Source organism: Pteropus vampyrus, unplaced genomic scaffold (genome assembly GCF_000151845.1).
Source record: "Pteropus vampyrus isolate Shadow unplaced genomic scaffold, Pvam_2.0 Scaffold11580, whole genome shotgun sequence".
NCBI lineage: Eukaryota > Metazoa > Chordata > Mammalia > Chiroptera > Pteropodidae > Pteropus > Pteropus vampyrus.
In genome coordinates, this window is record NW_011900361.1 from 17042 (window position 1) to 43731 (window position 26690).

The following is a 26690-nucleotide window of genomic DNA, read 5'->3' on the forward strand; positions in this document are numbered from 1 at the left end:
CTGATAGTTTTCACAATCATCATTGTTTTATGATTTGTGTTGTCATCAGAAAATGTTTCAATTTGAAATAAAAGCAACAAAAAATCTTTAATGACCATGAAAAGGACAGTGATAAAACTTTCAGCATTAGAATAATTCTTATCTACTGCATAAGAGTTACTAGACTGGCAAACAATAGTTTCTTGTATAAGGGATACTCTGCTTAGAAGCTATTTCTAAATAATTCTTGTATTTTTTTCCTTGAGTTATTAAAGTTGTCCTTCATGTATGTGTTTGCATAGTAAAAATCAATAGGGATGTTTTTCAAATGTGTTAAATTGCTACATTATGCATGTCCGTAATTTAAATTTTTTACCCCCATCATTAAAAACAAAAGATAGAGAAGAGCAGAAGTTAAATTGCACTAAAAATTAAAGGAAAGTAAATTAAGAGTTTAACTGATCAAAGAGCTTCCCAGACTTTGCCTGACTTAATTGCCTGAGGCACTACTGAAAAACACGTGTTTCTGGACCCCTTCACTGACCTGATAAATTAGAACCTTGAGAGCATGGGCCTAGGATTCTGTGTGTTTAGCACACACATTGGATGACTGTTATGTAAGGGCAGGTCTGAGAAATGACTGGCCAGACAGGATTGATAAAATACCAAAACATTTGTTGGCACAGTGAGGGAAAGAGCTAACAATGATATCCATTCACTCTAGCATTGTACAAAGATAAAATAAAAGAAGTTATGGAAAATAAAAATAACACCAATAAAAACAAATAAATATTTTAAAACCTTGCATTCCTATCAATAGGAAAACACGTAAGTGAATTGTGGTGCATTTATACAACGGAATGCTATACTTCCATTGAAATGAGTAACCTATAAAATCAATATGGATGATCATCAAAGCATAACATTCAAGAAAAGTATGTTTCAAAAGCATACATTTCTTACAGCACCATTCTCAACAGTTCTTAAGTCTCCAAAAGTAATGCTATGTATTCTTTATAGACATAACAATATCTAGTAAAAGTATAAAAACATAGGGGCACATCAGCCTTAAAGTGTGGTTGCCTACTAGGGGAGAGTAGAGTGAAAGAAAAGTGAAATGAATTCAGGTATACCTGTCACATACCTGTCACAGCGTATATGATGAAATGCCAATATGTTGTAAATTGGTTGTTGAGTACACCGATGTCTGTTATGTACTTCTCTAAATTGTTGTAATTTTAAGTATTTAGAAATGATTTATTATGTCTTGTGTTCATCAGAGCATGATAAATCAGATACTGTGATAGATTCACTTCCAGCAAAAATATATGTTGGCATGTACTTTATGGAAGACAATATTCATAATGTGTTATAGATGAAATATTAAAAATAAAGTTAAAAACTTAAAATCTATCAACTAGGGAATGATTCAATAAATTATGGCATAAATTCAATGGACATGTTTTTAAGAATGACTATGGGGAAGACAGCTCTCTGCAACAGAGGTTATCCCTGAAACCACTGACAGCTAAATGCTATCTATCAATATCAATGCCAACAGGGTGGGCTACTAGTCCTTTCTTGAAGGGAACATATAGGCAGCACAACTCTGTCTTCATTACAGTCTATCCTTTGCTCTGATTGAATCCGCTTCCCAACGTATGTCCAAGGACCAAATTCTCTAGAATACAGTGGATCTGTACTACCACAGAGAACTTAGAAGATGATAATTACCAATTACCAGCCCATAGTTCTGTACCTGATCTTACAGCCACAACTAATACTCATCTCCTTCTTCCACTATCCATTTGAGATTCCCTTCATCTTCAGCTCCTAAGTCTGATGGTTTTAACAGGTTACTATTGGCATTATCCAAAGCCTCATCCTTGGTCACCTTACCCTTCCTTGGACTGGGTTTGTCCCTTGTCTTTTTGCTGTCAAAGTGGGGGAGGGACATACCAAAAATCACTCAAAGGACCAATTTGACTCAAAAGAACCAAGCATATTTCCCCTGTCTTCAACATGTAATAATATCCCTACCTTCTCTGATGATTAGTGCCTATTACCTCTGCCAGGTTGTTGTCTCTTCTTCCAGAAGGATGGTCGATGGACACAAAGGGGACAAAGTGTAAAAGTGACATTTTTAGTTTATAATTCAAGAGCTCAGAGTTTGAAGAACCAGGCATCCAATTTCTCCAACCAGGGCAAGTGAGTTTACTCCTGCTTACACTCCTTGTTTCTCAGATTTATGTATTATTCCTTTTGAAGACCAGAACTATACAGAAGTCTTTTATTCATGGTGTATACTGAGTCCTAGAGGATGGCTCACAATGCTACTAAAATATTGCTTCCAAACAGAACTTCACATGGGCCTTCAGCAGTTCATTCTAATTCTCCATTAGGCAGCAGCTGCTGGGTGGTACAGAACATCAAATGGCCACTGGATTCCATGTTCACAGGTTCATTTATACACATTGTTGCTGTAAAGCGAGTCTCCTCATATGATATGATAGTCTCTGGAAATCCCCCGTAAGTGGATCGAACACTCTGTATGCTCTCAAATAGAAGTGATAGCTTAGGCCCTGCAGGCAAACAATTACCTGGAGTACGTGTATATTCCTCTCAAAAGGTTCATTGGGCTTTTCAGGGTGAAAAGGCCCAATTTATTCAACTACTCCCCATATCTGGTGCTCAAAATTGGTTTCTGTTGCTGAAAAGTTGGCAATTCAACAATAGCAGTTATATGTACCTAGATAAGTCCAGGGTCATACTGTTAGGCCCAGACATAGCCTCCACCTCTCCTCCCATGGCCACTTTGTACATGTTACTATCAATATGGATAAACATTGATATAAACATTTATCAGCCCAAGTACTTTTTGAGTAACCCCCCTTCCCACCAGTTCTTAGGACTTCCCCCAATCCATAGATGAACTCATGCTCCCAGTAAAATTATCCTTTCTTGGATTAAAACAAATGCTGCATGCTTCCTGATGGGACTTGCCACCATGAAGTGATTTAAAATATCCTACAGGAAAAAAATATCTCTCATTTCAGGTTAAAAATAATAATTAGAGGAATTGAGAGGATATTGAGTACAGGCTTTGCTAGTTCCTCATTTATCCTTGAGTTCCCTGTCCTCTAATGAAGTAGTAGCCAGCAAATCTTATAAATGACTCCATATGCATATGTTAGTGGAGTACTAGCTTTCTACATATCCCAAAGACATCTCTCCTGGGAAATGTGTGTGTGTTTTATTACTCATATTCCAAAGATAATTCCAAATACTTAAAGCCAAAATGGTGAATAATTATAAGCACTTCAGATTAGTGAGATATTTTGGGACCAGAAAGTTTTGTGATGCCCTGCTGTGACTTCTCCCTTGACCTTCTATGTTGATGGCAGGCCTCCTGTCCCAAACTCATTTGCAGTAGAACTAGGCATTTCCCAGATATCCTCACCAAAGCTGAAACCTCCAAGAACTGTTCCAATCAATGAAACTCATCATTTACTTCCTTCTATTTTTCTCTAATTCATGTGTATGCATTTCTTTCTAACAACATAATGAATTTCAGGAAGAAATTAACAGAGATCTTAAAAGTTTCCATATGTTGATTGTAGTAGTTATATGTGTAAATGCATTTATCCATGTTTATTGAATTATGCACATAAAATAGAAGCATTATAATGAACATAAATTATAGCTGAGTAAAGTTGAGTTTTAAGACTTTACATCCTTTCAAGAACCTGGAGTTGTGTTCTCCTCATGTGCGGAATCAACAAGTATCATTGGTTAAAATATTCCTTTAAGCTGTACAGTTGAGTTTTTTTGTTTTGTTTTGTTTTTGCCATAGCCAAGAATATTCTCAGGAGCTACAGACTCATGTATGCAACCACATGGTCCCACCTAGATTTTTCATAGACTCCACAAACAACATGACCAAAACAGAACTGTCAGTTTCCTGGCATTGACCTAACCTAATACACCACTCACTTCATCATCTAATAAAACTTCCCTAATCCAGTAGCAAATATCTATAATCCAAGAGACACACTTGATTCTTTCCTATTTCTTACCACCAACATGCACTTCATCAGCAAGTTTAGTACTTCCAGTGTACATTCATTTCAAACCCCTTCTCACCCCTTCCACTGCTAAGGGCGTGTTCCATGCCACTGTAACCTCATGCACACGTCTGTGGTAGACTCCTAACTCATTTCCTTCTTCCTGCTTGAGCTCTATTTCATCTCTTTTCCAAAGAACTCATTTAGAGTAAACATTAATAAAGTAGATTATAATAACACCCCTTTCTTTCATAAGGCCACCCAATGTCTCTAACATGATAAGAACAAAATCCAGAGTCTTTACAATAGCCCACAAGGCCTTCTAAGATCTGGCCCCTTCCTATCACCCTAACCTCATAACCTCATTTCCTAACACTGTGCTCCCAATGCACATTGGCATCCAAGCTGTTTCCTAAACGTGCGAAGCTTGTTCATATCTTAGGGTCTTTCTTCTTGCTGTTCCTTCTGCCCAGAAGGATCATCTCCTATGTCTTCCCACTGCTGACTACTTCTTGCTATTTTAGTATAAGATCAAAGTCACTTCTTCAGAAATCCTTTTCTGCCCTCCCTACCTTAGTCATTCTCTATCACATTTCCCCATATTATTTTCTTAATAGCACTTAATTCTTGAGTGTAACAAATTCTATAGAATGTAAGCTCTATGAGAACCAGGAACACGTCTGTTACTTTCTCTGCTTTATTTCCAGTGCCTATTGCCTTTCGTCTCACATCGCTTGTAACCAATAAATATTTGTTGAGTGAATGAATGATCGAATGAATGACATGGATTAAACATATGCAATCTAAGTTGTCATGAGCCAGGCAGAGTCTGGGACAAGGAATTTGAAAAGATGGCAGAGCGAGCTCAGATATCACGGAAGCAGCAGTTTTGTTCGAACCCATGAAAACTGTGGGTGGAAAATTGCGTAGAAGGGGCATGATAGTGGGGGACGCTTCTAGCTGCCTTGGTTGTAAAAGTGTAGCATATATTCTATACCAATTCTTTTTTTCTTAACAAGAGAATCCCAAATTTATTTGGGACAGTAATGTTCCTAATAAAAGACCACATTCATAGCCTCCTTTGAAGCTAGATGTGTCCATATGACTAACTTCTGCACAATTTGGTGATCGTTAATTCCAGGAAGGCAGCTAAAAGGGAGCCAAATTTCTCAGACCAAGGTATTTCTCACACCATCTCTTGTGGACTTCATTGTGTCCCACTCAAATTCATATGTTGAAGCTCCAACCCCCAGTACCTCAGAATGTGACTGTGTTTGAAGATAGGGCCTTTAAAGAGGTGATTAAGTTAAAATGAGGCCGTAAGGGTGGGCCCTAATCCCATCTGATTGGTATCCTTATAAGAGGAGTTGAGGACACACAGAGAGATACCAGGGGCTAATATCCACAAAGAGATGACCATGAGACGAAGGAGCAAGAGGGTGGCCATCTGTAAGCCAAGGAGAGAGGCCTCAGAAGAAGTAAACCTGCAGACATCTAGATCTTGGACTTCCAGCTTCAAGAAGAACTGTGAGGAACAAAATTCTGTTGTTTAAGCCATTCAGTCTGTGATATCTTGATATGGCAGCCCCAGCAAACTAATACACCGAGACAAGGTTTTCAATTTTGGCAGTTCATTAGATTCAACTGAGTAAACTTAAAGATACTGGTGGTTGGACCTACCCTTAAAAATTCTGATTCAATTGGATGAATATGGGTATTGGAGGGGGTTCTAATGGAGATCCACACTTGAAAACCATGTGTCTAAGAGAATAGTTTTTTGAATCTTATTGAGTTGGCTGACAGTGAAGAATCTAGCAACACTTAGAAGTTATTTCCCCCTCAATATCTCCCTCCTTCCATTGTTTTTACCCCAGCACACACTTCTCCTTTTCTGTTCTATACAGATCCCCACTGATGGAGCCAGAGATTCCCCCACCTCTCGGTCCTGTTCCAGACCCAAGTTCAATCCTATATTGAGGCACATTAAGTAGCTTCAGCCTCACTTCTGTTCTCTCAGCTAAGAAAAGTGAGTCTCAAGAAGCCTCAAATTCTCTTATTATGTCTGTTAGCCTGAGCCAAGGCAGCTCTCTAGAGCTACCTTCTGGCCTATTAATCCAATTAGAAAATTGGCAAAAAACAAACAAATAAAAAAAAACATGAACAGTCATTTTACTGATGATAAATAAGCACCTGAAAAGATATTCAACATCTTTCTCCATCATGGAAATGCAAATTAAAAGCACAAAGAAATGTTAAAAACACCTATCACAATGGCTAATAAATATTGACAACACCAAATGCAGTCAAAGCTACGGATAAAGTGAGTTACTCTTACATTGCTAATGGATATAGAAAATGGTACAGGAACTCTGCAAAAACAATTTGGCAATTTCTTTCAGAAATAAACATGTATATACGTATAGACAATGAATATTACTCAACCACAGAAAAGATGACATACTGCCATTTGTGACAAGGATGGATCTTGAGATAATCATGCTAAGCAAAATAAGCCAGACAGAAAAAATTGAGAACCATATGATTTCACTCATTTGCGGGATATAAAACTGAAAGCAACAAATGAACAAGATAAAAAACAGAAATTCATGGACATGGACAACAGTTTAGAGGTTACCAAAGGAAAGGGAGGAGGGGGAAAGTAAATAAGGGTTAAAAGGAGTCAAATATATGGTGATAGGAGGGAATTTAACTTTGGGTGGTGAACACAGTGAAATATACATATTATTGAACACTTGAAACCTATATAATTTTATTAACCAATGTCACTCCAATAAATTTAATAAAATAAAAAATAAGATAAAGAATAAACATGCAATTACCATATGACACAGCGATTGCACAACAGGCAATTTACACAGAGAAATGAAAATCTGTGTTCATGCAAAAATCTGTACATGAATGTTCATAACAGCTTTATTCATAATAGTTTAAAAGTGAAAGCAGCCCAGATGTCCTTCCACAGATGAATGGTTAAATAAACTTTGGCATATCCATACCATGGAATAAAAAGGAACAGGCTATCAATACACTTAACAATGTGGATGGCTCTCAGGAGAGTTATGCAGAGTTAAGGAAATTCATTCCAAAAGGTTGCACACTCTAGGATTCCATTTATATGACATTTTGAAATTACTAGAGTGTTTAAAAGAGGTTAGGGATGTGTGACCAGGGAGAGGTGTGTGTGGCTACAAAGGGTAGCATGAGGGAAACTTGAGGTGATGAAAGTGTTGTATCTCGATTGTGGTGATAGTTACGGAACCTATGTAACTGATAAAAGTGTGTGGAATTATATCTATCTATCTACATATACATATATACACACACACACATACATCACAGACACTCTAACACACAAATGAGCATATGTAGAACTGGTGAAATCTCAGTAAGCTCCGTGGACTGTACTAAGGTCCATTTCCTGGTTTGATATTGCACTATACTGATGCAAGGTGCTATCATTGGAAGAAAGTGAGTGGAGGGTATACGTGACCATCTCACAAAATTTTTGCAACTTTGGGTAAATCAATACTTATTTCTAAGTAAAAAGTTAGAAAAACAGCACAGGGCTTGTGTGGAAAATAGGATTAGGTACACAACATTCAAAAACTTTGTCAGTGACACATTAAAAATAAGATAGGAACATAATAAAATGTTAGCATGGTTTTATTATTTTTTTAGATTGGATTATCTTTTATTTATGAGATTACAAAGATACAAAAGTTTTTGTCTTTTCAATATAAATTGTGCACAATTCTCTTTTAGTTATTCCGTTTTCCTCAATACCTTTTTACATTCTTTAGTTTTGCTCATTTTCTTGTACATTGATTCCATTCATAGAGATTCATAGAATCATAAAATGTTAGAGTTGACCATCTTTAGAAATAATCTAATTCACTTCTTATTTAAAAAGGCACATCAGAGACTTGGCACAGGTTATCAGCTAGCAAGAATGGAGTGAGATTGGATTGCAAGCCTTTTGACTATAGGGCCAATATTGTTCCCACTGTACAACAGTGCTTCATTTTATTTGACTGGGAAATTTTGCTGTAAATCAGTATCCCATTGTTTTGAAGTGGAGATGTTCATGTGGAAAAAATAGATTGCTTGAGTTCTTCCATACTTTAAATTGTTTATTTATTTGTTTGTTTGTTTGTTTGTTTGTGGTGACATAGGTTAACGAAATCCAATAAGTTTCAGCTGTACACTTTAACATAAGGCATATATATATTTACACTGTGTGTTCACTTCCCATAGTTAGATTACTGTCTGTCATCACATATTTGACCCCCTTTTACCCATCTATCTCCCCCATACCCACGTATAAGTGATATGTGATTTTCAACATTTTCTGTCTTTTCACTTAGCATGATTATCTCGAGGTCCAGTCATGTGGTCATAAACAGCAGTATTTCATCTCTTCTTAAGGCTGAGAAACATTCCATTGGATATATGTACTACCACTTCTTTAGCCAATCATCTATCATAGGACACTTCAGTTGCTTCCATGTCCTGGCCACTGTGAATAACGCTACTATGAACATCAGTGTGCAAATATCTTTTTGTATATGGGTTTTCAAGTCTTTGGGATAAATACCCAGTAGAAGGATTGCTGAATTATATGGTAGATCAAGTCTTAGTTTTTTGAGGAATCTCCATACTGTTTTCCATAGTGGCTGTACCAATTTGCAGTCCCACCAGCAGTGTATGAGGGTTCTTTTTTCTCTGCATCCTCTCCAACATTTGTTATTACTTGTCCTGTCGATTATAGCTATTCTAACAGGTGTGAGATGGTATCTCATTGTGGCATTTCCCTAATAGCTACCAGTGTTGAGTATCTATTCATATGTGTGTTAGTCATTTGTATGTCCTCTAGGGAGAAGTGTCTTTTCAGGCCCTGTGTCCAATTTTTGATTGGATCATTTGTTGTTGTTGTTGTTGTTGTTGTTGTTGTTATTGAGTTATATGAGTTCTTTGTATACTTTGGATATTAGGCCCTTATCAGAGGCATTGCTTGCAAATATATTTTCCCATTGAGATGGTTGTCTCTTTACCTTGTTGATGGTTTCTTTTGCTGAGCAGAAGCTCTTTAGTTTGATTTAGTACCATTCATTTATTTTAACTTTTACTACCCTTGCTTTTGAGGCCAAACTCATAAAATCCTATTTAAGTCCAAGGTCCTTGAGATTAGTTCCTATGTTTTCTTCTATGCATTTTATTGTTTCAGGTCTTATATTCATGTCCTTAATCCATTTTCACTTAATTTTGGTATATGGTGATAGATAACATTCTAGTTTCATTCTTTTGCAGGTGGCTTTCAGTTTTCCCAGAACCATTTATTGAAGAGGCTTTCCATTATCCACTGTATATTTCTGGCATTTTTGTCGAAAATTATTTGCCCATATAAATATGGGTTTACTTCTGGACTCTCGATTCTGTTCCACTGGTCTGTGTGTCTGCTTTTCTGTCAATACCATGATGTTTTGATTACTGTCACTTTGTAGTATAATTTGAAGTCTGGCAGAGATTGATGCCTCCAGCCTTGTTCTTTTTTCTCAGGATGGCTTTGGCAATTCGGGGTCTTTTGTGCTTCCATACAAATCTGATGATTTTGTGTTCTATTTCTTTAAAAACTGCCAATGATATTCTGATGGAGATTGCATTAAATTTGTATAATGCTTTAGGTAATAGGGTCATTGTAACTATGTTGATTCTTCCCATCCAAGAACGCGGAATATCTTTCCATTTCTTTGTATCTTCTTCTATTTCTTTTAATGGGGTCTTATAGTTTTCATTATATAGGTCCTTCACACGTTTCATTAAATTTATTCCAAGATATTTTATTCTTTTCGTTGCAATTGTAAAGGGAATTATTTTTTCCATTTCCTTTTCTGACACTTCATTATTAGAGTAAAGGAATGCTATGGAGTTTTGAATGTTAATTTTGTATCCAGAAACTTTACGGTATTTGCTTATTGTTTCTAGTAGTGTTTTTGTGGAGTATTTAGGATTTTCTATATAGAGAATCATGTCATCCGCAAATAATGACAGTTCGACTTCATTGTTTCCTATTTGGATGCCTTTTATATCTTTCTCTTGTCTGATTGCACTCGCTAGGATCTCCAATGTTATATTGAATAACAGTGGCAATAGTGGACAGCCTTGCTTTGTTCCTTATCTTAGAGGGCAGGTTTTTAGTTTTTCACTATGAATTATAATGTTGGCTGATGGCTTGCCATATGTGGCCTTTATTATGTTAAGGTACTTCCCTTCTATACCGATTTTGTTAAGTGTTTTGATCATAAATGGATGCTGTATCTTGTTGAAGGCTTTTTCCTGCATCTATTGATAGGATCCTATGATTTTTATTTTTAAATTTATTTATGTAATGTATCACATTAATTGATTCGCGTATGTTAAACCATCCCTGTGTCTCTGGGATGAAGCCTACTTTATCGTGGTGTATAATGTTTTTAATGTGTTGCTGTATTCGATTAGCTAGTATCTTATGTAGGATTTTTGCATCTATGTTCATGAGAGATACTGGTCTGTAGTTTTCTTTTTTCGTGTTATGTTTACCAGATTTTCGTATCAGGATAATGTTGGCCTCATAAAATGAGTTAGGAAGTATTGCATCCTCTTCAATTTTTTGAAAGGGTTTGAAGAAAATAGGTATTAAATATTCTTTAAATGTTTGGTAGAATTCACTGGTGAAGCCATCTGGTCCTAGATTTTTACTTTTGTATGTTTTTGATGATTGTTTGAATTTCCATACTGCTGATTGGTCTATTTAAATTTTCAATTTCTTCTTGATTCAGTCTAGGATGGTTGTATCATTCTAAGTACTGGTCCTTTTCTTTTAGGTTATTGAATTTAGAGTCATATAATTTTTCATAGTTTTCTTGTATAATCTTTTATATTTCTGTGGTGTCTGTCATCATTTCCCCTCTTTCATCCCTGATTGTGTTTGTTTGTGTCTTTTTTCTTTTTTCTTTAGTGAGTCTAGCCAGGGGTTTGTCAATTTTATTAACCTTCTCAAAGAACCAGCTCTTTGTTCCATTTATTTTTTCTATTATTTGTTGTTGTTGTTGTTTTCAAATTCATTTATTTCTGCTCTATTTTTGATTATTTTTTCCTTCTGCTGAATTTAGCCCTCATTTGTTCTTCTTTTTCTAGTTTTTATAAGGTGAAGCATTAGGTTATTTATTTGGGCTCATTCTTGTTTTTGGAGTTGGCCTGCCTCTGCAGTGTCCCAAAAGTTTTGATATTTTGTACTAATTTTATTGTTTCTATGTATCTCTTGATCTCTTTTTATTTCTTCCCTGATCCAGTTATTCTTCAGGGGCATGTTGTTTGATCTCCACGCATTTGTGGCTTTTCCTGATTTCTTTTCGCAGTTGATCTCTAATGTCAGAGCATTATGATCAGAGAATATGGTTGGTATGATTTCAACTCTCTTATATTTGTTAAGGCTATCTCTGTGTCCCAGTATGTGGTCAGTTCTTGAGAATGTTCGTGTGCACTCAAGAAGAATGTATAAGCAGCTGCTTTGGGATGGAAGGCTCTGTCAGTGTCAATTCTGTCCAGTTGGTCTAATGTGTCATTTAAGGATGTAATTTCTTATTGATTTTCTGTTGGATGATCTGTCCATATCTGAGAGTGGGATATTTATGTCCCCTACTATGACAATGTTTTGGTCTGTTTCTCTCTTTAGTTCTGTTATTAATTGCTTTACATATTTTGGGGCTCCATGATTGGAACCATAGACATTAATAAGTGTCATATCTTCTTGGTTCATGATTCCCTTTATCATTATGAAGTGTCCCTCGGTATCTTTCTTTACCTTTTTTATTTTGAAGTCTATTTCATGTGATATTAGTTCCACTACTCTCACTTTTCTCTGAATGTCATTTGCTTGAAATATCATTTTCCACCCTTTCACTTTGAGTCTATATTTGTCTTTGGAGCTGAGATGTGTCTCCTAGAGGCAGTATATGGCTGTGGGGTTTTTTATGTTTTTTTTTTTTTGATCCATGCTGCAACTCTGTGCCTTTTTATTGGTGATTTTAGTCCATTTACATCTAGGATAATGATTGAAATATCAGGTCTTCTTATAGCCATTTTATCTTTTGCTTTCGGGTAGCTCAGTGTTCCCATTGCTTCCTTGTCCTTGTGTTTCTGTTTTCTTTATTTTTGTTGGTTTTTGTGTGCTTTGTCTCTGGTTCTTTTTGTTTTATGTCATATAATTCAGTTCTGAATCTTTGGTGTGTGGTTACTATTATGAATATGTAAAGTATAGTTATATATACATATATATATACAGTCATCCATTTTCTTCTGCTCGTGCCTTATCTCCATTCCCCTTTGCGAATTTGTCATTGTTATCTCACTTTGTCCCTATGTATGCTGAACGTTCATTACTATCTTGTTATAAAAATTCTCTTCTTATTATTTAAGCTTATAATGCCCTGTTCTTTGTAAGGATCGCACTCCTCTGTTTCTATTTGCCTGATAGTCACTTTACTCCTAATTAAGTTTTTTTTTTTTTGGTCCTTTTGTTTTAAGTGAGCTGACCCTTTCAGTATTTCCTGTAGTGTAGGCTTCCTAGTGGAGAATTCCCTCAATTTTTGTATGTCTGGAAAGGTCTTAATTTCTCCTTTATATCTAAAGGAGAGCTTAGCTGGATACATTACTCTAGGCTGGTAATTCCTTTCACTTAATAGTTTAAATATTTGATTCCATTCCTTTCTGGCTTGTAAAGTTTGTGCTGAGAAGTCCAAGGATAATCTAATGGGTTTTCCTTTATAGATTTCCGTTTTCTTCTCTCTGGCTGACCTGAGAATTTTGTCTTTGTCTTTGGTTTTTGATAATTCAATACAATGTTTCTTGGTGAGATCCTTTTTGGGTTGACATAAAATTAGGTGTTCTATTGACTTCTTGAAATCCAGGCTCCAGCTCATTCCTTAGATTTGGGAAACTCTCATCAACTATTTGTCTGAAAATGTTTTGTAGTACCTGCTCCTTTTCCTTGTCTTCAACAATGCCCATTATTTTCATGTTTCCTCTCCTGATGGCATCAGCTAGTTCTTGTATTTCTCTTTTGTTATTTTTCATTATTTGAATTCTTTCTTCTTCCTTCTGATTTATTTCTAGATCTGCCTTCGATATCGTTGATAATTTCCTCCATTTGGTCGACTCTCTTTCTCAACCTTGCTATTTCTTTTTTCAACTCTTGCAGTGTGTTTTTTTTTTAAATCTCCCGATCTATTATGCTCTTTTTATAGTTTCAATCTCCTTGCTCTGCTCATCTAGTTGTTTTTTCAATTCTTGAAATTGTTGATATGACTCATTTTGTAACTCACTGAGTTTTTTCAGAAGTACCATCCTGAATTCTCTGTCATTTAACTTGCATATTTCCCTGTCTGTAAGCTTATTTTCTAGAGATTTTTCTCTTTCTTTCTGAGATGCCTTGTCACCTTCGTTGTTCATGGTGTTTAATGAACTATTTCTCTGCCTGGGCATTAATGGAAGTGTATTGATCTTTTTTTTTCCAGAAAGATTTATTATATAAAGGTCTCTCTTTAACTTGTTGCAAAGAAGGCACTTTCTCTCAGTTTCCAGTAGGTGGTGTCTATGCCTCTTGTATCCTTGCTTTATATAAAGCCTTAATGTTTTTTAATTTTCTTGTAGATGTTTAGTCACGCTCACTACTCTCAGGCTCAGTCCCTGTCAGGGTTAGTGATAGTTTTGGTAGCATTTGCTCAGATTCCCCTGGGGCTCCATGGTGTTCGGTGTCAGAGTTTATGGGGGGAGGGGCCCTCTCAGTTGGGATTTGAGGGCTATGGCTTAGCCTCAGTTTTGCAACCACGGCTGGTAAAAATAAACTGTTATTTCTCTGCTCTCCCACTTCTTTGCTCTCTGCCTTGGTGACTGGGCTCTGCCGCCACCTACGTAGAGCTCACAGCTCTCCCAGGCTGGGCTGTTCAGGGAACTCGCCGCACTTTCTCCCCTTCCCCTCCTCACACTGTGAGCTCTGGTGGTTGCGAGAGGCAGCCTCTTTATTTCTCCCAGTTCTCCACCCTATACCTGGTAGCTCTTATGAGCAGATCCCATGCTCACACGTGCTGTTGTACAGTTTGAGTATTTTTTGTTGAGTTTTAGTTGTTCGGCTCATTGTTGTTTCAATGGGAGAGATCTGGGGATGTCTCTCACTCCTCCATGTTTCTCTAAACTTCTAGCATGGTTTTAGACCAGTTAAATGATTAAGAAATACATAAATACTACAATAAATATGACACTATTCTTAATAAAGATGTTAAGTTTATAGAAGTGAATGTCACTGTTTGTGAGTTACTGTGAATTTGTAGAGGGAAGGTTATCAGAATACAGGGAGCAAAGCTTGGATTTTAAAGTAGTCCAATAATGGAGTCCCCACTCTATAATTTTCAAGCACTGTGGAAGCACAATACAAATGCTAGAGGCTGCCATGGTTGAAAGAGCAGGTGGAAACTTCTGGTCTTGGCCCCATTGGCTCATGGTTTGGGCAGGGAATAAGCAATCCAAGACACAAAATACAATGTGCAATGTCACTCTTTAATATGAAAATAAACAAGGAGAATGAGTGCAAAAAATACAGAACAACTGGCAGGCTTCATGGTAAATTTTGGCTTCCTTGTCAGTCAGGCTCCAACCTTAGTCATGGATATGGTCTCAGGTTGGAGGAGGTATAACAAATAGGAGGATGAATTGAGAACACCTAAAGGCTCCTTAACCAGGCCTTGTTTACAAGATCCTTTGTCAATGTATGAAGGCCTCCTCTGTGATCTTGCCCTTCATCTAGAGAAAGTCAAGAGAGAATGAGAGATACAGTAGAGCCAGGAGCCCTGAGGTTCACCCCTAGGCCATCTGATTTCTGTCCACTTAACCTTCCTGAAAGGCTAGAGATCCATTTCCTTTTATCTCTGAATTCTCAGACTTCACTTTTTGATGAGTAAAGAGTTTTGTAGTGCAGATATAGTCTAGTCATTGTACTGAAAGCACCTGTGGTTGGGGAGGACAGATGACTTCACTTGGGACCAAACTGGAAACACTTTTACCACACAATGTCACTGTTAAATCTATGCTACAGAAAGAAGCCTTCAAATTTACCAAGATGTATGTACCAGAATAAGCAAGTGGCATGGCATATAATGCTGAAAAAGTAGTGACAAGGCAAATGTCTATCAATAATAGCTATGGCCTACTGGGATTCAGTTGTTTAATATACAGATCTTGGCAGAAACAAGGTAGTTTAATATATATTGAGGTGAAACTATGCTGATGCTAATGATTAATAAACAAAATAAGTTTCAAAACAGTATGTATGGTGGAAAAAGTGATTAAATGTATTAGTATACAATTAGGGGATTTTTCACATGTGCACTTTTATATGAAAAAAAATAATTTAAAATATTACCTGCAAGTTCCCACTATTCATTCCTCTGCTCCTCCCTGCTCCCTCCTATCCCCATGTACACCCATCACTCACTTCCAAGACCACTGGAGGTTCATCCCAGACTGAGTGGAGAAAGCCTGCACCATTTTCTGCTGCTCTTGGGAGAAGGTGGACCCAAACATGGAGGTGGTTGTGGGCACATGGACAGAGAATGAACTCTGAGTCTCCTTGGGGGTGGCATCCCTCATAAACAGCTCATCATTCACAACACATAGACTGCAGAAAAATGAGACCTCAGAAAACTGATGGAAGGACAATCCCACACTCCCAACAATGATCCAGCTCCCATTGTCACTCAGCAACCAGATTCCTTTTATTTATAACTGCTTGCCCCAGACTCCCTCCCCCAGATTCCTTGGCAGGTAGCTCTGCCCCTCCCACAGAGATCACCCTTGGAGAGACTGTCTACCAGCTTCACTAGATTTGTAAGTTTAACCCCAAAGCATTTACTCTTTAAAACAGCCCAAGGGAGAAGATATTCTAATCTCATTTTAAGAGGAAGACAGTGTGTCACAGAGAGATGATGTGACTTCACTACGGTATAATTCTAGTGAGTGTTGGGGTCAGGAAGAGAACCCAGTGCTCTACCTCCAGAGCCCACTATGCTCTCAACCCCTGTGCTGGACTGCTCCTTGGATCTACCTGTTGGCTTCCCACAACACTGAGGAAATCCCAAGGATCTGCACCACCACATTCCCACACCCGTGAGCCCAGGTTGGGCTGGGTTTTCCCACCCATGGCACAGGACTCACCTGGAACTGCTGGCAGGTGTAGCAATGAAGGTCCGAGAGAAGGCACGCACAGAACCTTGAGACCTTCCTTCCACTTCAACAACAATAAACAATACTCCCTTAGAGTCACACACGCTTCACAAACTCACACAGTGTTCCCCAGTGAGGGTCCGACTCAATACTCATGCCCAAGGGGACAACTGTACATTAGGAGTCAGAATGTTGGGAATGGGGAGGGAAACAATAGGGGCAATCTGCTCCCACTGATAAGGCACTCTACTATGCCCCAGGCCCTGAGATAACCACTTCACATGTTCACTTGATTCATTTTTCCAGCTACCTAAGAGATGGGTATTACTAGCTCCAATTTGAAAATGAGGAAAATGAGAGATTAGGCAATGGGCCCAAGTTCTCAGAGCAAGGATCTGGGATGACAGCCATCAAACTCCACATTGTGTGTCCCTAATATCCAAGCTATGCCATCATGGATGCAGGTCAGAACACAATAGTTTAGGGGAAGAAGAAAGGTGGAAGGAGAAAGAGGGAATAGCAAGAAAGGAAAAGGAATCGGGGAAGCTAGGAGAGTTCTGGGAGTGAGCAGTGAGGTAATTGGGGAGGGGACTCTATACATACTCACCTTCCTTGAACACCCCATTGACAAAGAAGAAGAGCATCCTTTCCTGAAAGGGAAGAACCCAGGCACAGAGTCACCACCTATACCTCTTACCCACCTGCATCTTTCTGGGCCTGCCGAGGGAGAAAGCAGGTGCTCACCGTTGGGAACCACATGTCCACCACGAAGGAGCTGAGGTCATGCTGAGTTTTGGGCAACACACAGAGGGAGCACACAATGTCATGTTTTGTATGCTTCAGGAGCTGAACCCGCAGATCTGTGGGGAAAGGAGAGTGAGGGTCAGGGTAGCCACACCCTGATCCCTATGACTGACCCCTTCACGCCCCCTTTCCCTGCTCAATTTTCCCCATCACACACGCACAGGGGTCTTTGAGGTTCTTCATATTCCTGTTATCCTTGAAGTAGTCGCACAAGCTGCTTCTAGAAGCAAAAGAAACAAGAGGTGGTGGTCGAGTCAGCGTGCGTGTTTTCAGGAACTGACCAGTGTGTGCTGGGGAGCCACAGGGCTCAGAAGCAGAAGCTGAGCTGTGATACTCACGGAGATGGGTCCTCAGGGTTGAAGGGTATGGTCAGGGAGAAGTAGGCTTTGTCGTGATAAGCACCCAGGAGACCCTGTCGGTCTCCAGAGTCGTAAATCAAGTAATATCTGTGGGGGAACAATGAAGACAGTTTGGTCTGGATCTCAAATGGAATTTGGAAGTCCTTGTAAGCAGACCTGTTCTGGGATGGCCCGGTCTCCCCATTCCTGGTGTTCTCGGTGGTACTTACTGCTGCAGGAATTGCATGACTAGACTCTTCAGTGTCTCAGATGTTTTGTGGCTTTCCTGGAATCAAATGACATTTGAGACTACATGGGTGATAAACCCTCCTTTGCAATACCCTCAATGTTGTTGATCTTTCTTCCTCACCTTGCAGGAATTTATTAAGTAGGGTCTGTCAATGTCAATGATAATTGGTGGAGGTAACGCCTGGCCATCCTGCAAAAGAGAAGAGGAAGTCATCAGTGCAGCCTAGGGAGGTGGCTCCGGATGATCAGGCAAAGTATGGGCACAGGAGATGGTGGGGGTCAGAGGTCAGGTGTAAAAGGGCCCTGTAAATTCCACTGGCGAGATTACAGAGGCATCTTTATCACGAGGTCCTGGGAGTCTCTACTGTTATATGCAACTTTGTGTGTGTGTGTGTGTGTGTGTGTGTGTGTGTGTGTGTATGTATGTATGCATGTGTGTGTAGGATATTTTTTGGAGAGCATATTAATGTCTTTTTGAGGAGTCCATGTCCCCTAAAATGTATAAAGTTCTGAAGCAAATATAATCAAGGCAAGATCCAAAGGGCTTGAGGCCAGGTGGGGAGGTCATCAATGTTAGTAAGAGATGATATGAATGAAGGCACTTACCAGGCGTAACAACTTGGGGAAACAATCCCTGATGGCACTGTCCAAATCCAAAAATAGAAAAGAGTGGTTGATAGTCTGCTTCCATTTAGTTAACATACTGATGATATAAACAGAGATCAGTGTGTTCTGCCCATCCAGTAGCCCTCTTTTCCCACCTCTGCCTCTGATTTCAAAGGTCCCGGGTCCGATTCCCTGCTGAGCACTGAGCATCTGCCATATGGATTGTCTGAAAGGTACAGTTACCTCAACTCTCTCCACACATTCACATTCATGTTACCTTACTTTCTCTCTTCCTCCCTCATTCCTTTTCACTCCCTCCCTCATCTTATCCCTCCTTCTTTCTCTCTATCCTCCTGGGTAGCTCCCACGTAAACTGCCCTGTCTCCCTTCTCCAGACTCCAGGGTTTCTGATCCCTTCTTGCCTCCCTTCCTTTCTACAAGTCCCCACTGAAGGCTCTGGAGAGAAGAGGGAATATGGTGGGAGCCCAGGGCTCTGTTTTCCTCACTGGGGGTCCGGCATTCTGCCAGGACCATGACAACCCCCAAGGATGGCCTGGGATAGTGGGGCAGGAAGGTGATTGGGTGGAGCTCAGAAAGCAGGGAGGGAAAAGGAGAGGGATGAAGACAGAAAAGGAGTGAAGATAAGAAGGGAGATGGGGAAGACAGTAATAGAAAAAAAAGGAGAAATAGAAAGCAAAGTAAAGGAAAGGGAAAGAAGCTCTATCATGGATGTTAGAGTAAGGGAAGAAGAGAGAAGAAAAGGGATATGGCTCTCCTGCTGCAGCCCTTTCTTCATTTGCCCCTGGCCGGCCTTGGGTCCCAAAATAATAAGAAAAAACATGCATGTGTTGGGCTGTGGGTCTATTGAATGCTGGTCGAGCCTTTGTCACCTGTTGGAGCTCAGTCTGAACGGAGCATGGGAAACAGCAGCCACAGGGAAAGGAGACGTTCTCCAGAAGAAGTAAAGGGTTAAGCCCCAGCTCAGCATTGGGTTGAGAGTCTGTGGCCCCCTCCTATGATCACTGCCTTCTCTCCTCATGGCTCCTATGCACCTGCGCCTGTCTTAGTTGGTTCTTTGCCTGAGGAATCATACCCATGTTGGGCTACTTAGGGACCCTCTGAAGGACCAGGTAGGAAGATATGATGTGTGGAGGGAAGGAAGGGCAGTGCTCTGAAAGGCCTGTCCTTCTGTCTCCTCATCCCCCTCTGCCCTTTGCCTTCCACTGCTGCCTTGGGAGGTCCTCTTCTCACTGGCAGTAGCCCACTTCTGGTCTCTTGACTCCGGGATCCCTGATTTCTTTTAAGGAGGTCCCAGGTCCTTGATTTGGGTAAAGGAACAAATGTCATGATGATAGACACCTGGAGTCTCAGTGCTCAGCATGGGGTGGCAAATTTTCCATGTCAGCTTTGGATTAGATGGGAGACCATTCAAGAGCACAAAAAAGAGGATTCCTCCCCAAAAAAGATTAAGAAAACTATATGAGCAAGAAGGCCTGTCTCAGCATGGGGCCATGGGCTAGAGGACATTTCTCAGTCCAGATCAGAAGTATCTGCCTCAAGGCTGGTCACTCTTGGTCCTGGTGAGGAGCGGGGAGCTTTGCTTCCTGGAGCACATTCTTGGGTGTGCATGGTAGCAAAATCTAAGTACAAAGTCGGGAAACAGACTCCAGGCCAAGGGAACAGGTGAGTAGGTCAGAGGAAGGAGAGGACACCTGTAGGCACAAGTGAGGAACACAGAAAAGGAAAAGCAAAGCCTGAGGTCCGATCAGAAAAACAAGGCTGCCACCTTCTGCAGAGGGGCACTGTTATGGGTAGTTCAGGCTCCCAGGGTGCAAAGGTACCCAGAAAGGGTGAAGAGGTTTTGCACTGACCATATGTAGGTGGACTGGTCTGGGAAAGTGCCGCACAAGGGGTTCCCATCCAGCCAGAGCTCTTCAAGCTTCAGCCCTTTCATCTTTCTCAACTCCCAGGTAGAGTTCAGCTGAGAAATATAGGGATGGAGTTGAAGAAGACAGAAGGAAAGAGGGACATCCAAGCTCCTGAAACCCATCTTCCACCCTCCCCCTCAAGTACCTTTGCCTGCCCACTGTCATCACTCTGATGAGTACCTCACCCCACTCTCAACCCAACTTTGATCTCTCTCCGTATTCTCACCTCATTTCTGGAGAGGTTCAAGTTCTTGACTGTGGGAGCCATCTGTATAAGGTCAGACAGGCCATCCAGCCGGTAAAGTTTGTTGTTGTGTAAGTTCAAAGATAACAGCTTTGGGGGAAGAATTAGAGTGACGGTTACTAGCCAGGGTCTTGCAGACAAATCTCCTCTCTGCCCTATCTGTTCCACCCCCTACCATAACACCAGCACTGGGCTTAATGCTTCACCTCAGGGAAGTTCTTTTCGATGATCTGCAGGGTGGCAGCCATGCAGTTTCTTCGATTCAGGATAATATCAATGTTAAGGCCCACCAAGTCTTCAAGAAGCCGAGAGGAGGAAATCAGAAAGCTGAGAGGGGTCCAGGGACAGCAACAACCCCTCCTTTGTTATCATCTCTAAGTCTCTCTCCCAGGCAGACTACTCTGCCCTCATCGGCCATAGAATTACTGCTGTCAGCCATACCTGGGTCAAAGCGGAGCATCTGGAGGTCAAGAGCTTTCTGGGAGATATCATACCGTTTGCTTATGGTCAGCTGCAGAGGGAAATGGAAATGCCACTCTGAGCCTGTGGTGGTGACAAGGAACTCGAGGGCTGGAGAAAGGCAAATGGGTCGAGGGGCACATATGTGCCTTCACTGTGCATTACCTTTAACTGCTCCATTTCTTCTGGCTCCAACTTATCCCGCACAGAATAGGGTACAGCAGAAGTATTGACAAAGATAGGTATCTTCAGGAAGAAAAGGTGGGATGAGTGACAGGAACTATAGTTCCAAAGAAGACAACCAGCCCCTGGGCTGTCCTCCTGCCCCGGGACTAGGTACATGTAATGCCCTTGACACGCACCTTTCGGTTCTCCTGGTCATAAATCTTGTAGCTGACACCCATCAATGCAGAGGCGGTGCTAATATCTTGGACAAAGAACAGGGCCCGTTTTTTCACATAGTGGAACTACAGGGATAGAAACAACAATAGTGTCATAGGGCAATGGCTGCTGCTGAGCAAGATCTCTTTCCCTTTCCCGTGTCCCCTCATCTGACTTTATCATCCTGTCTTACATCCACTGGAGTGAAGGGGACACTGCAAAGGCTCTGGATTGAATTAATTAGCCATGTCTTGTCATACTTTATCCCACCAGGAACCTGAAGGTGAAAAGAAAGAAAAGGAGAGAGGGGGAACAACATGGAAATAAGGCCAGAGAACAGATCTAACACAGTGTTCTTTTCTGACCTCCTACTGGACTCTAAAGGCTTTCTAAAACAGGGACTACAGTCATGACTTCTTATGTTTTTGCCAAATATGGAATTCCTTAATCCCTTATCTCTCCATTCAAAGCTCTCATACAAATAATCAACTTGATATGTTCGATGTGATCTTCCTTTCATAAATTTCCAGGAGATCCTACCTAGTGCACACACTGCTTGCCCCTGACAAGGTCTCCAGAGCCTTGGTCCCCCATCTCCTACACTCAGCTTGAGCCAAACTGAGGCAATCCAGAGTGGAGTTGCTCCATCTTTTGTCAGTAGTTCCACCTTTGCCTTTAGACAGTCTCTTCCATTCTCCCTACAGTCAACCTGTCTCCTTTATATTGTTTTTATGAATTTGCACTCAGATAAACAAGAATGTTAAGTCCTAGTAATAAAAAGGAAAGATTATACACTGTCCCAAGCAAAGTACCTAGCATCTCAACATGAGAACAACATGACTCCACCTGACCTTTCTCTCCTGGACATTCCATAAATGTTTTCAGAAAACTTACTGTAATCTTGAACCAGTTCCCCAAGGTTCCATTTTGTGTGTTCTCTCCCACTGCTCCCTCAAGAGATTTTGTATCTCTCCAAACAGTAATCTGGATACGGCCTTCATTGTTCCATACCACTCTCCTCTTGCTGCATCTGACTGCATAGGGAGTGCTGCAAGGATGTGTATAGGGATGGAAGTAAATAGGAGAAAGACCATTAATGTTAAGAAGTCTTCTATGCGCCCTCGCCTCTCCAACACCAGGACTACACTTAGGACTGCTCAACCATGATTTCACTTCGAGCAGTCTTCAATTTTCCAGTGACAGAAGAAGACCATGGAGAGTGAAAGAGTTGCATACTCTTGGGGGCCGCTACATGCAAACCAGGCTGCCTGGTCACTTACTGTCTTACTCGGGGCTCCTCCTGGACAGCTCTCAACCCCTCATTTCCATCATCCTCCTGGAAGTGGTAAGGCTGACGCTCGCATCCACCACGTTCATAACGAGGGTTCCTCTTGTCAAAATTACCTCGGAAAGAACCCCAACCTTTCTTGCTTCCTTGAGGTGAGCTACCACGATCATTGTCTTCGGAAAAGGGGAACAAAAATACAAGTTTGAAGACACATCTGTGGCCCACTTACCATGTACCACGACTTAGGCTAACACCAGGGTAGGGCAAGCAAAGTGCCAACGTCCCTTAGGGACCAATCACACAAACCCCAAAAGGAAACTCCTCGCCTGTCTAGTAGGAGAGGCTTACCGACAGGTGGTGCTATCATGGGAGAGCTCGTGCTGGGTGAGGAGATGGAGGAGGAGGAGAAGGAGGAGGAGAAGGTACCTGTGTTGAATCTTTTTAAAATGAGCACGATTTATAAAGAACGGAGGTGCATGCATCCATGGGATAGACTGGACACCAGCCATACACCAGGAAGGCATGAGAATCTTGGCTCTCTCAGGCCTCTCTAACAACTACAACAGCACCTGGGAGGCAAACTCTGTTATGCTTCCCAAACCCAGTCAGCCACCAAACTGATTCCACTAATACTCAGCAAGCTGTGCTTCCCTTGCCAGCGCAGTACAAGCTTTAATGTCAGGTAGAGCAGAGGTAACAGCCCCCTAAACTCTCTCCCTCCCTCCAGCCTTGCTCTCAACAATACTCTGAATTATCCAGCGTGAGATTTCTCTTTGCCCAGTCTGAAATGCTTTTCAGCTCAGGAGACAACTCAGTCTAACATCAGCTCTTCTATAACAACAGTCTGAATGACGAACTGGAATGATGTATCAACTACCATTTCCAAGTCTCTAAGGGTCTTCTTTTCTCTTTCTTTCTTGCTTTTCTATTTACTCACTTACTTAGTTTCTTATTTATTTTATTAAATTTATTGGGGTGACGTTGGTTAATAAAATCATATAGGTTTCAAGTGTACAATTCAATATGTCATATGCATACTGCATTGTGTGTTCACCACCTAAAGTTAAATTGATTCCTAATTTGATTCCACTGTAGTCAGAGAACATACTCTGCATGATTTCAAATCTTTTTAAATTTGTGGAGGCTTGTTTCAAGGCCCAGAAGATGGTCTATCTTAGTGAGTGTAACACAGACACTTGAAAAACATTGTACTCTGCTGCCATTGGGTGCAGAGTTCTATTCGTCAAGTAGATCCCATTAGTTTATTGTGCTATTCATATCTCCTATATCCCTGTTGATCTTCCCTCTAGTAATTCTACGCCTTGCTGAGAGGGAGTGTTGCAGGCCCCAACTCTTATTATGGCCTTGGCTATTTCTCCTTTCAGCTCCAGCAGTCATTGCTTCATCTACTTTCAGGTCCTGTTGTTTGGTGTGTACACACTTAGGATCCTTATGTCTCTCTGGTGGATTGACCCTTTTATCGTTATGTATTGCTTCTCTTTGTCACTTATTCATTTTCTTTGCTCTGACATCTACTTTATTGGGCATTGTAGCCACAGGTATGCTTATAAAGTGTCTTGGTTGTATTGCACCCTGTATTCACTCCTAGGACTTGTATTGCTGTTCACAAACCCCCCACCCCACCCCACTGCAGATGCTCTCACCAACGTATGTATGAAAAGATTTGGAAGCTTTTTGGCATCTACAGAAATAAGATAGTCTCAGTTCCGTCTCCCATATCTGGATTCACTAAGGGTGTTTTATTTTTACCACATTCAACTGAAACAGTGTACTAGCAGACAACAACACTAGCGATTTGCAGAGAGGGAGGATCATGGGAATTAGACTGTTACAAACCAGCTTCTGTTTGGTTTTAATACCTAAGGTTTTCTAGGTTTGTATGTTTTACGTCTTGTACAATAATTACTCTGTGTTGACTCAGAACCACTTATGAGTAAAACTCCGTTCCCTGCTGATCACTCCACGGTGTACTGATGACAACCAAGGCTCATGTTAACTCCTTTGGGATGTCATTGCTGTCACCGTGTGGCCCACTGTCAGGACAATCCTGCAACTCACAACCTTTGGCACCTTCCCTGGAAGTGAAACTGAACATGGATAGAGCATGAGACCGAGAGATGCCACTTGCTCAGTCCCCAAAACTTAGAGGCAACCTGGAGTACTGCACGTCCCAGTGATCAGGCAATTCTCTTGGTCCCGTTCCCAATGTATATCCAGAATCTAGTCACTTCTCACCACCTCTATCGCTACCGCCTTGGCCAAGACACCGACATACATCTCCTGGATTATGCTGCCTTCCAGCTAGTCCTTCTGCTTTCATCCTTGCCTGCTCACCATCTGTTTTTCAACCCAGCAGTGGAGCGAAGTCAAATTATTCCACTCCTCTGCTCAAAACAATATAACAATGGTTAAAAAAAAAAAAAAAAACAACCAAAAACATGAGTTCATGATCCTATTAAACAATACTAACAGCAGGAAATCAACGCATTTTCATGAAAATCCATCGATAAAAGTAAAAAAATCAAACATTAAAGGGAGGAGTAACGGTACGGGGTATATGTATGGCATATAGCATGAGCCAGAGTCATTTTCGAGAATCGACATTACTTCAGAAATAACGTCACCGAGGGAAAGTGTAAAAGTGAGCAAGCTAACAGCTACAGCAATCTCCAGAATGACCAACTAAGTAGGTTGGATGCATAAACAAGGCCAGAGCCCTCCCTCCTCAAGGCGATTCAGACAAACGTGATCTCAAGTATGGCCTTGTTTGGAGAATTTCACAGGAGAGTGGGCGTGTGATAAAAGCCACAGAGGTACCACACACACATACACACACACACACACACACACACACACACACACTGAACATTGGCATCTCAGTGTGATTCCTGTCTCACAGTCAGTCATACTTCCAGAATCAAAGATGACAACAGTATTATAAAGCTGCTAGTGCCTCTCGCCCTGGCTGCTAAGTTCCCACTCAAGCTCCAGCAGGTTTTAGCTGATCCTCCCAGAAAGAAAGAGTCATTGTGAGTATCCTTTAAGATATCATGTGTGTTCATATGGTTATTTTCTGGGTCATTTTGGAATTCTGCCTACATCATTGCTATGCCACTGAGTTCATGACACGGCATCCCTGCTACGGTAGGGAAGGAATGGAGTGAGAAGCAAACCCATACCTGCCCAGCAGCAACCAACATTTGCTCTGTGTTGGGCAGACTCACTAGATTTCTTTGACCTCCTTACAGATGCCCCATGGAGGAGTGTATTCATGGTCCCTTTTCAGGTCATGAATATTGGGCTCACAGGTGTTAATTACAATTTTCAGGATTTCTCAGCCAAGTAAGTGGTAGAACAGGAAATGTGCCCTTGCCTATCGGTCTGTATTCACGTCCTAAGTTATTCTCCAGCTCCTGCAGTGGTTCTCTTTCAATGGTAAACTTTCAGGTCTCAAGAATAGCTTAGTGAGAAGACAGGAGATGATATTTTGTTCTCAGGAGCTAGTCCCTCCTGCTTGGGTGGGCCCGAGCGTCTTTGACCAAGTGGAGAAATCTGTCTTGGGCTAGATGGAAAAATTGGATTATAGATTTCAGATTAGGGGTCACTCTGAGTTGGCAATGTCTGGCATATAACAGAGGCCTAATTAATATGTGTTAAATGAATGCATGTAATGTAGATTTGGGATCATCAGCCAAAGCACTTTAGAGCATTCGTCCATCTTATACATTTCTACCCTCCTCTATTTACTCCAGACAAATTTAGGCCGCAGAATCATTTCATGACATACTCTGTAAAACTACTGTGATTTGAAATTTTTTCTTTTGCAAAATTAATATTTTTTCATTAGTGTACAGTTGGAAAGAGAGCAAAGTCCTTCCTGTTGACTAACGCTAAAACTATAGCTTCTCTGATGTCAGGAAAGGAAGCTTTTATAAACAGTGGTTACAGAAATGAGAAGAAACCTTCCTTGTATCCAACAGACATATCTCCCTGGAACTCTGGTGTGTGTAGGAAGAAAGTTGTGGTCTACAGATATGTCTGTGGGTGCTCAGCTTT

The 26690-nt window shown here is 40.7% G+C and overlaps 1 protein-coding gene across 1 annotated transcript; it reads right to left on the reverse strand.

Annotated features, from left to right (window-relative positions):
- Positions 1–1756: 1756 nt before the first annotated feature.
- On the reverse strand, positions 1757–24954 carry LOC105310788 (nuclear RNA export factor 2-like). The gene is made up of 21 exons (XM_011386898.1): positions 24870–24954; positions 22962–23039; positions 22606–22786; positions 22220–22373; positions 21519–21602; positions 21307–21411; positions 21110–21190; positions 20927–20996; positions 20692–20780; positions 20468–20575; positions 20185–20294; positions 18314–18350; positions 17829–17897; positions 17689–17744; positions 17459–17566; positions 17282–17340; positions 17061–17176; positions 16924–16966; positions 16308–16380; positions 15589–15771; positions 1757–1913 (listed from the first exon to the last, which is right to left on the reverse strand). The coding sequence occupies exons 1-21, from the start codon at positions 24952–24954 to the stop codon at positions 1757–1759; spliced, it is 2046 nt and encodes a 681-aa protein (XP_011385200.1).
- Between the last annotated feature and the right edge of the window lie 1736 nt (positions 24955–26690).